Source organism: Diabrotica undecimpunctata, chromosome 7, assembly GCF_040954645.1.
Source record: "Diabrotica undecimpunctata isolate CICGRU chromosome 7, icDiaUnde3, whole genome shotgun sequence".
Lineage (NCBI taxonomy): Eukaryota > Metazoa > Arthropoda > Insecta > Coleoptera > Chrysomelidae > Diabrotica > Diabrotica undecimpunctata.
In genome coordinates, this window is record NC_092809.1 from 22,021,840 (window position 1) to 22,036,754 (window position 14,915).

Here is a 14,915-nt window from a genome sequence, read left to right on the forward strand (position 1 = left end):
TAAAACAGGTTAACACAATAAAACAAATGTGTATTTATCATCTGCATTTATTTAAACAGTGTCAAAAAAATTTATAAAAAATACTATAAAATTAATTATTTTATCATGAAAAACAATTTTTTTGTTCATACATTTTTGCTAGGGTTAAAATATTCAATTACCTACAATGTTTCAAAATAATTAATGATCTTACTAAAAGCTCCTCTTTGAAGACATACTACCACAGCTTCTTCTATATCAACATTAACAGCATCCTTGATTCCTAGTATTTTAATATGTTCTCTATTACAACTACAATCTTATGTAAAATTGAACAAGCTAGTATTATCCTTTGAACAAAAGGTAATTTGCATCTCATTCCAGGTGTCAAAATGAGAAACCTGTTGTGACCTAGAAGTAGAAAACAAATAGGCTCTAAATTAGCATTTGGCACTTTATTATTAAATTGTAAAATACAAAACTGACTACGATCTAAGTTTCTACATAAGGAGCCAAGCTAATCTCTAATTCTGTTGCAGTAACCATTCCTTCTACTTCTGTGATATTTCTTAAAGCTAAGTTTACACAATGTATTTCTTAAGATACTACACCTCCTGTTCAAAATACCAACTGTTCATTCAATAACAATCATTGAAGAAATTTGTGATTGATTATACAGTACTTCAGCTGCTGTCTGAGGATTCTGCAATGGTGTCATTAGGTAGTTAAGGACTGGATATCCACTATCCCCTAATTACATATTGTTCATAAATTCTCCATTTTCAAATATTGTTTTCAAGGAAGAGCTGTTAAAAATATGGCTATCATGACCAGAACCTGGCCGGCGACAAACCAAATACATAATATAATTTTTTTAGCATCATATATTGCTTGAACATTTAGAGAAAAGAAAACTTTTCTATTTCTAAACACTTCAGCATTGTTGCCACCTAAAATAAAATGATACATATATCTTAGAATCCAAATCATACATTCACACTAAACATCACAGACTCTATTTACTAACCTGGTGATTGTATGGGGATGTGAGTACAATCTATTGCACCAATTACTTTTGGAAATCTAGCACATGTATAAAAATCTAAACTAATTTTGTCTATGTCCTCAACATTGAGAAATTTTATATATCTGGGTCTTAAAGGAACAATGGCATCTGTCACCTGTTTTATAATTCTTCCTGTAGTCCCCCATAAATCACCCCTAACTATGATTGTATATAGAAACAACCAGTAGTATAAAATCTAAATGTTATTAAAACTTGCTGTTATAACAAGCTCATGGTACCTATAACAAAAATATTTTTACTATTACCTATACATATCAAACAAAAAAAATATGTGCTACCATTAAAGAATGGTAATATACATACATATACTTACTGAAGATTTATATGGTGTAAAATAGGACCCAGTTCTTGTACCAATTTCCGTACAACAAGCGTCTATATTCTTTGGTACAACATTCTTATGAAAACGATACCTTAAAAAAATTCATTTACCTCAAATTCCTCCATATATTTTTTTTCTTCCTCCTCCAATATTATGTTCCGATGTTATTTAAAGAATATATTATTTCTTCATTATCATCTTCAAAAAGTTCCTCAAATTCTTGAAGGTCCATTTTCTCGATATAAAAAGTAGATTTTGCTAAAAATTAAATTAAAAATGACAACCAAAACAAAACGAAAACACACAAAAGTTTATAAAAGTCAGGTTAGAATAGAATGTCTTGATTATCTTTAAACGACAGGCACCATACTACTTTTGGCTTGGCTGGTTAAAGTTAAACGACCGTTAACTCTTGATTAGTTTTAATCAGGGATGAAAATATCAGCGCTGATTAAAGTTAACCAGCTAACAAAATTGTGCTAATCAAGGTTTAATCAGGATTAAAAGTACAGGCTTTGATCATATGAGATTGGTTATGATTCCTCGTTTTTATGATGTTTTAAAAATCATGTTTACACTGAATGATTAGAAACATATATAGCGGAGTTTTATTTATTTGTGCCAATTTATTTAAATACTTTTGGAAATCAACATTTATGCAAATTTTTCAAATTCAGTGCTTCCAAATATTATAATATATTGTTTATAATAAAGATCAGATTTAAATTTGTGAAAAAAAAAAAGAATATATTATTGGTTGATCATTACTTATGTTGGTAAGAACGTAAGAATGTGTCATTGTCAATAACGTCAAAGCTTGGAATTCGTTATTTTGATTTTAAACAACAAACATATATGTAAAAAATGTGTTATGAATTATAAAAAATGAATTCTACAGCAGATTTTTCTGAATTAAGGAAGAACATAGTACAGAATGATCTGTTTCTAAGAAGTACACAGAGTTCTACCAAGAAGAAACCTAATATTCCAAAGAAAATTATTCCATTAGTTCCTTTAAATTTTGATGAGATTAAGAGGGAAATTGCCGAAGCTGAAAAGCTTGATAAGTTAAATTCAGGAATAGAAGAGAGTAAACGTGAGGGGTTTTCTACTATTGATAATATTTTCCACAGAAGTAAGAAACCTCATATAATCCATAATGCTGGACAAAGACTAGATTCTTCTGATGGTTTTAAAAAACTTCAAAATATCAAAGAAGCTGAAACAGGTGAGTTTTGTAAAGCAGTAATAATTTATTATACCAGTAATACATTTATTATTTATAGAGGAGAATACCCACCATCACAAGGAAAATGTTGAACCTGAGCAACCTAGAAAGGTGTTTTCAACAGCTAAAGATAATGATAGCTTTGATTTAGACTTCAGTGCTTTATCTTTGCACACTCCAATGAAAAAGCAAATGATACCAGAAACACCTGATCACAAAATTGTGAAATGTAATCAGTTGGTTCCGACTTTTAACAATTTTACTACACCAACTGTAAAAAGCATTCCTTCGAAAATTCACTGTAGTGTTTCAGGTAGTGCAACATTAGCCAGTGCCTCTAAAATGATAATAAATAAACCTGAAAAAGCTTTAAACAGTGTGAATAATGTTATATGTTCCATTCCAAGGAGTGTTCCAAATGATCAAACATTTAATAGGATATGGGTAAACAATGTGGAATACCTAATACTGAACTTGTTGGGAAAAGGTATGTTTTACATATTTTTGTATAATTCATTAGTAAAGCTATAACAATAATTTGAAGCTACTTAGAAAATATAACCACAGGTGGAAGTTATCAATTGTTGTTTACTTTAAACAAACTGTTCCTATTTGTCTAAGTGGATAACTGTTTATGCTCTTGTTATCTTTATAATGAATATTAAAATACAAAGGTAAATAACCAAAATAAATATTTTTCAGGTGGAAGCTCTGTTGTCTATCAATGTTTTTGCATAGAAAGAAAGATTGTAGTAGCCATAAAATGTGTTTCTTTGGATGATACAGCCACTGCTCAGGGTTTTATCACTGAAGTACAATTATTGCAGAGATTGCATTCATGTGACAGAATTATCAGACTCTATGATTATCAAATTTCAGAAGCTGAGAAGAAATTATATATGGTTTTAGAGAAAGGTGGTGAAGAATTTTCAACAGTATTAAAAAACTTGGGTAGTAACAAGGCAAACATTCCGTTTTATATGTTGCTGTTCTATTGGATGGAAATGTTACAGGCTGTTAGCCAAATTCACTCCCATGGAGTGATACATTCAGATTTAAAACCTTCAAACTTTCTATGGGGTGATAAAGGTTTAAAATTAATAGATTTTGGTATAGCTTCTAGTGTACAAAGTGATATGACAAGTGTATTTAAGACTCTTGCTGCAGGCTCATGTAATTATATGAGTCCTGAAGCATTAAGTAATGATAGTTCTTCAAGTCCTGGTAAAACAAGATACAAACTACATTATAAATCTGATGTTTGGTCTTTGGGATGTATTCTCTATGAACTTGTTTATAAGAAACCACCTTTTCATCATTTAAAACAATTGTGGACAAAGTTGGCATTTATTATGAATCCCAATCACCAAATACATTATCCAGAAGCGAATTGGGTTCCTCCAAAAATTATACAAACCATTAAGAAATGCCTACAATATAATGTTAAATCTCGACCTTCTGTTAATGAGCTCTTAGATGAGTATGAGTATGATAAAGAGTTGTGCAATATGTAATTATAATTGATTTATTGCATAAGAAGTTTTATTTTGTTGTTTTAAACTTCAAACCCTTTAATCTTTTGAAGTTTAAAACTACAAAACTATTCAGTTTAAGATTTAAGCTTTATTTTAATGTGATTTTAATTAATTTTAGTCTTAATTATGTCATTGCATTCTTGTTTTTTACTAAAGAAAAGATAGTTGGTCCACAAAATGTGTTTTGTAAAAAAAAATGTTATCAAGTTCAGAAATAATTAAACACTTTATCCCTGGTTACATTACTCCAGAATTTCACATGGGCATCTGCAGATTTTTGAAAGTTACCTCCATTAGTGAGTGGCCCATTTTTGCTGATAATATTAGTTTACATATATTGTACCTGTACACTCGTATATGTTCCATTTACCAAAATTTTCTGCAAGGAGGTTCTCTTTATTTATATTGGCTTATATACCTAGTCTAATTATTGCTAGTAATTGTAAGTCACATCAGCATCTTAAAACTTCTTTATTTGCTCTCCAATTCTATACAGAATATTTTGTCTTAACCCATTAACGCTGAGAAAATTTTTTTTTGAATTTACGATTTTTTTTGAACTTTCATAAAGAAAGGTGTAAAATTAACCTACGTTTGAAAAAAAAAATAAATTTTTATTTCAAAATATACAAAAAACATGCTGTCACCATATGGGCCCTGTAGGCGTTCCAAAATATTATCTGAATTAAGTGTTTGTGTAAAATTTCATAAAACATTCTAAACATAAACCAACATCGCACTTGATACACATTGTACGCCCTGTGCTTATACAATTGAACCCGGCACATCTTCTTCTTTTTCCTTCTGGCACTACTACTACGTAATGGTTTAGCCCATCAAATCTGACATCGTCTCCAACACGGCTGTTACTTCCAGCAGCTTTAGGCATTCGACCTGGATCTTTAGCTGTCGTTTTGTAATTTGCCAAATATGTCTAAAAATCACAGTAACATGTAAGACTACGTAAATATGTAGTAAATTATTACTAATAATTACCTGAGCAATACTTCGCCTAAACTCCAACTGGCTGATATTTCTGCCACTTTTGCGGTAGAGAATCCAAGCATTTTGTATAGATACATCAATAAGATATGTGAATATCGACCAGTACCACTTTTTTGATCTTACACCAATACGATAACTGAAACAATGTATGTTATTATATTATTATAATCAATATACTTTACATACCAAGATACGTTTGCATCCATCAGATCGGTGCCTCCCGTGTTTTAATTGTATTTGGAAATTACATCCTGATCTGGTATAGGTACGTTTCTTTTATCTTTCTTTGAAAATCTCTACAGATTTCACTGGAGTAACCCCAAAACACGTACTGGCCACTGTTACCACATTATTGTCCATCCACCTCACATAAAGAATACCATCGTTCGTTTCAAGAGTTAAGTGTAGGTGCCTCGAACTTCTTTGGCCATAATCTTTTTAGGCGGTATAGGAACTTCTTTTTGAATTCAGTCATCCCTAATTGTTCCAGCTGCTCCATACCCATTTGCTTTCAAAGTACAAGGGAGGTTAGCACCAGTGAATAAGTTGTCTATAAAGAAGTTATAGCGGAGATCTTTTTTGGCTCCTAAATTTTTAATCATGTGTATAAGTGGAGCAGCAGGTTTTCCGAATATAGCATCATAACCTTGTTTCTTTATTATACTTTTTCCTTGATAAATTTCGAAATTTATCAGGTATCCACTATTGGTGTTCAAACACCATACTTTATACCCGAACCTTATAGGTTTTCCGCGTATAAACTGTTTACATCCATGCCTTTCATAGTATTTTATCATGGACTCGTCATACGAAAGGTTTTGTCCCGGTATAAAATGCTCTAGAAACTTTTGTTTTAAGTGATCGACTATGGGACGTAATTTATACATTTTGTCATTGTAGTCAATACTTTCGTTACTAGCAAAATGCAAACATCGGCAAATTTGTAAAAATCGGTCGCGTCTCATAGATTCTGCAACTAGAACGTTTTTCATGTCTTTCGAGTTTTCCCAATAGCTTCGTTTTGTTGGCAAAACATTGTAACCACTTACAATTAGAATAGCGATGAAAACTTTTATCTCTTCTACAGACAAATTTAGATCCGGTAGATTTTTGAGAAGTGAATAATTTCTTGTTTCCTTTATTATCTCTTGAATAAGTTCTTTTGTAAAAAACAACTCAAATAATTGAACTGAACTCAAACTTTGATATGACGAATAATTCGGTGTTGGAAAGGGAAAATTAGGATAAACAAGATCCGCCTCAATGAATTCACTTTCCTCTGATTTAGTTACTATCGTCAGTCCTGAATTTGCTTTAGCGTCACTTTGTACCACAGTAGGTAATTGCTCATTTGCTAAATCTTCAGATGTGTCCTCCACTCTCGTACCATTTGAAAATACAACTTCAGCTGGAGCTAACAGTTGACGACTACTCAAATTTTCAACAGTTCCACCCTCATCTTCATCCCCTGAATCCTCATCGGTCAGATCCTGACAGTCAGGTGGCTGTATGTATATATCAGTGACTTCGTTATCAGATTCGTAGGCGATATCTAACGCTTCTTGAAGAGTTATTCTTCTGAAACTAAAATTATCGTATAAAACTATAGGCTAATACATATTGTCCGTAGTACGCCTACTGGTCCTATATGGTGACAGTGACGTTTACGACGAAATTATGAAAAACTAGAACCATATATTTAGAAAATCAACAAACAGTATTGCGAAAATACGTTTTTTAAATAAAATCGATCGCCTAGATATACAATAAAATAAATAAGATCGACATAATTTAACTTACCGTCACGGGATGTCCATATTTTCGTTGTCGAAAATAATCTGTCCAATAAAAAATAGCACAACCTCTCACGCGCGAGTACAACAAGCAACTGATCTTGTCAGGCGCATCCGATGAGCATTTCGAACGATTAGTTCTCAGTCAGTGGCGTTCAAATTAAATTTGTCAGTTAGTACACGCACATAATTAGAGGGCGGTTTTGTGTCCCCATATGGGACCCGTAGGCGTTAATGGGTTAATCTGAATGTAAAGATATTCAACCTGTTAACCAATTAAAATTCCCAATAATAGGTACCATAATTGTGGTGTAGTTTTTGGTAGAAAACATTTCATTGTTGTAAAGGTTCTTGCCATTGATCATCATATCCTTTACATATTTGGTCGCTTTGCTGTCTGACATGCATATCTTAAAATATCGTCTTTCGCTGAACTTTTTCAACAAAATTTTACAACATTTTTGTGTTTAAAAGAGGTGGTGATGTAAAGTAATTGAATAAAGTATCAAAATTATAAAAAGCCATTAACTAGCTTTAAATTTACTTGACGACATTTTCATTGTAAACAAGAATTAAAACTGTCATCTACTTTATTTATATTAAGTTACTTATTAAACTAGAATCAATTGAAATACATTTCCCCTTATTTGATAAGATATATCAGATTATGTATTGTGCAAAATAATTTATATGATGATGAAATAATCTCTATTAACATATATGTATCACATTGATATACTTTTATAAGTTATTTTATAATAGACAGTAAAAGATGAAATTATGCAGTTTTTTTAACTATCCCTCAAAAACTAATAAACATTATTAACATAACTCTAAATGAAATCAAGAGTAAAGTGACAACTAGAGGAAAGAATTCTAGATATTTTCAAATCATAAGTGGTCTCAGGCAAGGAGATTACCTATCCTGAATTATATAACCTTCTTTAGGTGCATTCTCTTATCGAAGATTGGTAACAATTTTGGCAAATTCGTCTCTGTTTTGGGCCTTTCTAAGCAAATCGTTAAGCCTAAGGCTGTCCAATTTCATATATTTTTAGATAGGAGCACTGTCTGCTTCCTGGTTCATATTTGTCCTCAATCTTATCCTCAATTATGAACTGTCGAAAATCGAATACACTTTTTAAATTACACCCAAGAAGGCTTTATACATGGAAAGCATCCCACCCCAGGGAAAATTATAAGAAACCAAATTGATTTTATTAACATAAACAAAAGGTGTAGAAATTCTATCATCTCAACAAAAACATATCCAGACGCAGATGTTTTCTCAGATCATAGTCTATTGGTTGCAAATATCAACATACGAGTCAAAATAATTCATAAGAAAATGAGGCTCAAGATAGATATAAGACTACTTAAAGAAAATGACATCTAGAAAAAAGTAAAAACATAATAAGAATTTTGCGAAAATAGTTGAAGACACTACTAGAGGCATAGAGGAACAGTGGAACGAAATGAAGACATCTATTACCACAATTTCGCATGAATATCTAAAATCAAAAAGAGAAAAGAAGCAAGAATAGATGACAGATAAAATATTGCAGATGATGGAAGATCGAACAAAATTAAAAGGTAGAAATGACAACGAATACAAAAAGTTTCATAAGACTATACTAAAGGAGATAAAAGAAGCATGGCATGGAATTTGAAACACCACAACGCAAACATGATGATTTCCATATGCACAAAATAATTAAAGAGGTGCAGAACAGAAAGAGTTGTATAGAAGATTTGGAGAACCTGACGTTGTAAAATTCATTAAGGTAGCACGCCTCAGATGGATTGGTCATGTAATTAGACGAGAGGAAAATGCCATAGTCAGAAAAGTTTTTGACCGAAGAGAGCCGATCAGACAACGAAGAAGAGAAAGACCGAGACTTAGGTACCAAGACAACCTAGAAAATGATTTGAAGTCTATCGGAATTAGAGCATGGAGAAGAGTTGCCAGAGACAGGGGCGAATGGAGGATTGTTCTGAAGAAGGCTTTGGCTCATAAAGTGCTGTAACGCCACTGATGATGATGAAGAACACCAGAAAACAAAGCAATACAGACATAGTTGTAGACATTGAAGGCCAGATTTTGACTACCTACCATTGAAGATAAATTTCGAAGATAGAAAGAAAATATGCAATAATTATTTGAAGATGCAGCAGGAAGTCCGACTGAAATAAACAATCCCTACGACCCAGAAATAACAAACGAAGAAGCTATGGCCATTAAGCGGATTAAAGATGGGAAATCATCAGGATCTGATGAGGTGCATGGTGAAATTTTAAAGCTATTAGAGGCACTCCAAATCACAGCTCTTACGAAGCTATTTATAACAACATCTACGAGACTGGTTACTTACCAAAAGACTGGCTACTATCAATATTTATTCCACTACCTAAAAAAGCCAACGCTAGAAAATGTGAAGAAGATAGATTAATTAGTTTGATGAGCCATGTACTTAAAGTACTCCTTACTATCATTCACTCGCGCATATACACCAAATTAGAAGAGCAACTGAGTGGTGTGTATGCATATTTCATTGATTTCGAGAAGTCATTTGATAAAGTCCCACATGGGAAATTAATCGATATCCTAAAAACATCAGGACTCGATGGTAAGGATATAAGACTGATCCCAAACTTACATCTCCAACAAAAAGCAACAGTGTAATTAGAAAATGAACTGTCCGAGATCTTCACAGTCGAAAAATGAGTTAGACAGGGTTGCATATTGTTACCGGCATTATTTAACATATACTCTGAAAACATCTTGAAGGCCTTGGACGAATCAGAAGATGGGATTGCTGTAAATGACCAACTTATAAACAATATTAGATATGCAGACCATACGGCTAAAAAATAAATTGCAATAAAACAAAAATAATGATTATTAGTAAGAACACCAACATAAACGCCCAAATTACAATAAGCGATACACCGTTAGAAAGAGTGGAAAAAATATGCTATTTGGGCTGCAATATTAGGAATACTTGGGATCACAGCTATGAAATAAAAACTCGTATTGAAAAAGCCAGAAGCTCTTTCAACAGCCTTAGGAAGATTCTCCGCAACTTATCTTTAAGTATCAATATACGCATAAGAATTCTTAGATGTTACGTCTTTAGTGTCCTCCTCTATAGAGTAGAAAGCTGGAGCCTTACAGAAGATGCCATAAAACGACTATAGGCATTTGAAATATGGTGCTACCAACGTATGTTGAGGGTCTCATATATACACCACAAGTAATATAATTATTCTCCAAAGGCTAAGAAAAGACAAAGAAATTATTAACACCGTAGAGAACAGAAAATTGGCTCACTTCGTCTACATCATGCGTAATAATAAATACCGACTTCTAGAGTTGATTCTACAAGGCAAGATTACGAGTAAGAGAGGCCCTGGACGTAGACGTATATCCTGGCTGGCCAATCTTAAGAAGTGGACTGGTCTAACGTCACCTGATCTATTTCGAGCTGCTGTGAATAGAATAAGATGGGTCAATCTGGTCGCTAACATCTCTAGAAGATAGGCACATTTAGAAGAAGAAGAAAATCGTATATGTTGTAATCTCGTTACATGTCCGAGATATGCAGTTTTCTGCTTTTGTATGATTTCAATGAGCTTTCATTCTCTGCTCATTTGGTGGAGAACTTTTAAGTTGGTGGTATGTGAACTCCAAGGTATTTATAACCTTCGTCTATATACCCAGGTCTCAAATGGTTTAAGTTTGTACAAACTAGGCACTTTACAAAATTGTATCTTGTTTGCAGATTGAGTGACCTATTGCATAAGAGGATTCACATTTGCGAAAAGTTTGCTCTGGACATTTAAATTCGAAAAAGAGTTTAATCTTTGTATATGGGTATATTTTATAAAAACCCTTAAAAGGGCTACATTAAAAACACGAACGTTTTCGGAACAACAGTTCCATCATCAGGTTAAAAATACAGGTTACCATGCCTGAGCCACCAAAATATTTGGGTAAAAACCCTTTAAAATATATTATGTTACCAAAGATTGTACGTGATGTTGTTAATATTATTTGATGTTAAATATTTTAATTAAATTTTACTTCAGGTAACATACACCCATGCTTTAAGTGAGTTCCAGTGTCCGGAGAGTAAACCTCTTCAAACGGACTTCAGCTGGTAACTCTCTAGCTTGCCTCTTCTACTGTAGACCTGGTCGGTGCTATTATTGTTCCAACTAAGTTATTGTTTTATTTCTGATTTCCTGTATACCTTTTTATTTTTAGCATTATTGTATATCCAGACCTTGTCAGGTTAGAATATTACATATTTGTTCATGTACTGATTGTTTGCTATTTTATTTGATTATTTTTGATTGTTTATTTTCTTGTATTTGTATCTAAGCTGTTCTTCCGTAAGTTAAGAACACTTAGGAATATTTATCTTGCCTTTTCTATTTTATATATTTGATTTTGTACTTTGTATCTAAGTAGTTCTTTTCGGTAAGTCAAAGAGCTCTTAGAAGTATTTCTCTGATATCTGACTTGTTATTTTATTGTGTGTCTAAGTCGTTCTTTTCCGGTAAGTCAAAAGAACCCTTAGAAATATATATCTTAGAAAGATATTTTCTTCCGTAAGTTAACAAAATACTTATATATTTGTCTATTTCATTTTTCTATTTTTTGCTAAGCTGTTTCTTCCGTAAGTCAAGAAACACTTAGCAATATTTTCACATCTTTTCTATATTTGATTTTTCTTATTTTCTATTATAAGTCGTTTCTTCCGTAAGTCAAGAAACACTTATAAATATTTGTGCATTTATTTTAATATATTTGATTCTCTTGTTTATTTTCTGTTCTAAGTTGTTTCTTCCGTAAGTCAAGAAACACTTAGAAACATTTTTCTTTGCATTATATTTTTATACCATTTAATTTACTTGTTTACTAAGTTATTCCTTCCGTAAGTCAAGGAATACTTAGATCATTTTTACCTATCTGTTTTCCATTTTTGCTCTGTTACTTTGTAACTGTTCCTTGGAACCGTTACCTATAACAGATATTTGTCACTGGAACTGTTATTTATAACAGCGGTGGTATTTAACCTTTCTACCAGCGACAAACCAGAGATGGTGAATACCCGATCCAATTCCGGGAATAGGAAGAAGCCCGAAGAGCCGGCGATGGGTCCTACAGGCCCAAATGCCCCCTCTCGGCAACATGGCAACAAGCTACAGGTAAACTCTTAATATTGTTATCTTATTAATAATAATAAAAATAATTTTTGCATATGGATCTCCATCAGACATGCCAAATTATTTGAAAAAGATGTTCGACCAATGTGTGCTTCCAGTCATGACCTACGTTGCCGAAACACTTTCCTTAACCCAGGCTACAGCAACCAAACTCAGAGTAGCCCAAAGACGAATGGAACGCTCGCTACGTGTACTGACTTTCAGAGACAGAGTTAGAAATGAAGACATAAGAAGAACGACAGGCGTTAACGATGTCGTAGAGCGTATAGCATGGCTAAACTGAAACTGGGCGGACCATGCGACCAGAATGAATGACGGGCGGTGGACCCCAAAAATTACAGTGTGGAGACCACGAGCTGACAGAAGAAGCAGAGGTAGGCCACTTACAAGGTGGACAGACGACGTCGAAAGAATCGTTGGGAATTGGCTGCAGGAAGCTCAAGACTGGAAGAAATTAAGGGAGGTCTATGTTCAACTTTGGACGCAGAAGGCTGGATGATAATGACATTCAATAAAGTTTAGTTGCATTAGGTTTCTCAGAGAAACATATTCTACTCCTACCACGCAAATAGTAATAAGATTTGCTTCCCAGATTTTTCTTTATTGTTTGAACCCTTTAATAAATAAAGTCTAATTCTAAACCTACGGGAAATTTGTATTTGGCTATAGTGTTTCCGTTTCGTTGTCTAACAATCGTTACAAGGCCTGTCTTATACTTGTTCTGAGCATTATAGTTCACTAAATTATTAATATGAGAAATTATTTTGGGTTCTTTGCGAAGCCTTCTTTCAGGTTTTTTTCAGTCGTGATGCGTTGTGTTTTAGGCATATTTAGTATCTTTTGCACCATACTACTGATGTATAATAATGTAATTGTTGGTTTTACTACCATGTTATCCTCCGTGTGCTACACCTGGCCTCCAGTGCTAGAATAAGACAAAATTAGAAGAAAATTAAAATTTTCCATTTTTCTTTATTAACAAAAATATAACTGATATCTAGGTACATACATAATTTTATACTATACATGTAATAAACTAAAACCAATATGTCATCTGCATCGTTCCATCTGCTGTCTTCTGTGTATCCATAACACTTTGTTGTCGCAACAGCTTTTTCATAGATCTTCTGGGTTGTAGAGTTGATTCAAGAGGTGTTTTTTCAGAGGCTAGGGTACTTGAAGCTTGCGCAAGCTCTAAGTTTTCATAAGAGTTAATAACCGAAGGTACTGGTCTAAAATATCAATAATACCGTTAGTGAATAAAATATAATAAATGTAAAGTGTAACGAAGAAGTAATAAGTAAACGACAAATCATTTGGATGTCTTTATTTCGAACATTTAAAAAGTATTGTAACTAATAAAAAATGGTGTATATAACACATACATATACATCTATAGGAGCGTTTCACGTTAAGAACGGAACGTTGCGCAGTTAGGGAAACGTATTTCTCATGGACGATAAAAGCGCGCCGATGCCACGACGAGCACAAGCACGATTCAGGGTTGTATTTGTGTTTTCCTTTCCACAGAAATGAATTAAAATGAATGTTTTCTAACGCAACTGACCAGAAGTGGCCATCGGACACAAGAGATGAAAAGTAGAGAAAATTATTTTAATTAAATGAACATTATTTACAAAAGATAATTTTATTTTATGTTATTTAAACTATATTAACTGTTTTTCGGTGAGAATACAACATGCCATTAGAATCATGGTCATTACAAACTAATTATCTTCGTAAGTTATATCGTAATAAATGTGACGCTTGACAGTGATAGCTATGACAGTAATAGCAATTATAGAGAAGATGAGGATGATGTTAATATGCAGTGAGTAAATTATGTCATAGTGTAAAAATCGGCGCACACAAAGTGCCAAATCCGAAAAGTATGTGGTTAAATTAAGGGGAATGCATGTTATATACAAGGAAAAATTATTATGTAAGTCATTGTTGTTATTATTTACACGCAAATGAAATAAAAGTTGAACTTGTTTTTTATCTCTTAGTTAAATCTTATCTAAAGCGTTAATAAACATGTAATGTTAAACAATAATAAAAGTTAACTATGTACATCAGACCTATAATAATTACATACCTGTATTTATAAGTATTTATAATGCATTATTCTAGATTCAACAATACGTATCCGCTTATTAGTGAAATTAAGTTAACTACATCTACACAGTTCTGAATACGGCTCTGATTAGAATGACTTATATCGGCTGTCTAGTAGTAACACCTGCCTGAGAGTTTTGGCAACACTGATCTGTCTAAGCCAAACGTTCTGTTCTTAACGTGAAATAAAGTATAAACAAAACACAAAAATCATAGTTGATAGAACACTATAATACTACCAGCGAGAAAATATAAATAAACCTGAGCCATTACTTTATGAATATACTTACTTTATTGGTATACATCGCAAACAATCTTTCATTCCAAAATCTTTTCCAAATTCTTCACCTTCTTCGACTGTTTGTGGTAATCTGTAATGTAATGTTTCTGGTAGCCGTAGGCCTAATATACCACCAATCATCGATATTATACCCATAATTATTAGTGGTAGAATAAGGATTTCCGAGCCCTAAAAATTTAACTTTTATTAGATCTTATTATTACTTGAAACGTATTCCTGGAAACATCACAACTTTTTCGGTCTTAGCAGACTATCATCAGGGAGTAACTTAACGCATAAAAATGGCCACTTACAAAGAGGTTTTAAAACCCTTTT

The 14,915-nt window shown here is 32.7% G+C and overlaps 2 protein-coding genes and 1 long non-coding RNA gene across 4 annotated transcripts in view; 1 reads left to right on the forward strand and 2 right to left on the reverse strand.

The window, feature by feature from the left end:
- Window positions 1-54: 54 nt before the first annotated feature.
- LOC140445052 (uncharacterized) lies at window positions 55-1,915 on the reverse strand. Its single transcript, XR_011951358.1, has 3 exons — window positions 1,380-1,915; window positions 1,007-1,284; window positions 55-929 (listed from the first exon to the last, which is right to left on the reverse strand). It is a non-coding gene; the product is annotated as an uncharacterized lncRNA (long non-coding RNA).
- Window positions 1,916-2,164: 249 nt separating this feature from the next.
- Mps1 (dual specificity protein kinase monopolar spindle 1) lies at window positions 2,165-4,136 on the forward strand. 2 transcript variants are annotated; one of them, XM_072536840.1, is made up of 3 exons: window positions 2,165-2,616; window positions 2,654-3,103; window positions 3,319-4,136. In XM_072536840.1, exons 1-3 carry the CDS (start codon window positions 2,274-2,276, stop codon window positions 4,128-4,130), a joined length of 1,605 nt encoding a protein of 534 aa, XP_072392941.1. In that variant the 5' UTR covers window positions 2,165-2,273; the 3' UTR covers window positions 4,131-4,136. The 2 variants fall into 2 exon arrangements, with proteins under 2 accessions (XP_072392941.1, XP_072392942.1); XM_072536841.1 differs by having other exon boundaries at window positions 2,675-3,103.
- Window positions 4,137-13,161: 9,025 nt separating this feature from the next.
- Window positions 13,162-14,915, reverse strand: part of CarT (Carcinine transporter) — a 31,287-nt gene continuing 29,533 nt past the window's right edge. Inside the window, exons 8-9 of the mRNA XM_072536844.1 lie at window positions 14,590-14,768; window positions 13,162-13,413 (exon numbers count right to left, since the gene is read on the reverse strand). Of these exons, the coding sequence (XP_072392945.1) occupies window positions 13,218-13,413; window positions 14,590-14,768 (375 nt within the window). The 3' untranslated portion in view covers window positions 13,162-13,217. The remainder of the gene's footprint in view (window positions 13,414-14,589; window positions 14,769-14,915) is intronic.

What these genes read in the sequence shown, in the direction of transcription:
- Mps1 (XM_072536840.1), top strand. Translation starts at nt 2,274, where the DNA reads ATGAATTCTACAGCAGATTTTTCTGAATTAAGGAAGAACATAGTACAG. An exon ending in TATCAAAGAAGCTGAAACAG is followed by an intron (nt 2,617 to 2,653) that starts GTGAGTTTTGTA and finishes TTATTATACCAG; the next exon opens with TAATACATTTATTATTTATA. An exon ending in ACTGAACTTGTTGGGAAAAG is followed by an intron (nt 3,104 to 3,318) that starts GTATGTTTTACA and finishes AATATTTTTCAG; the next exon opens with GTGGAAGCTCTGTTGTCTAT.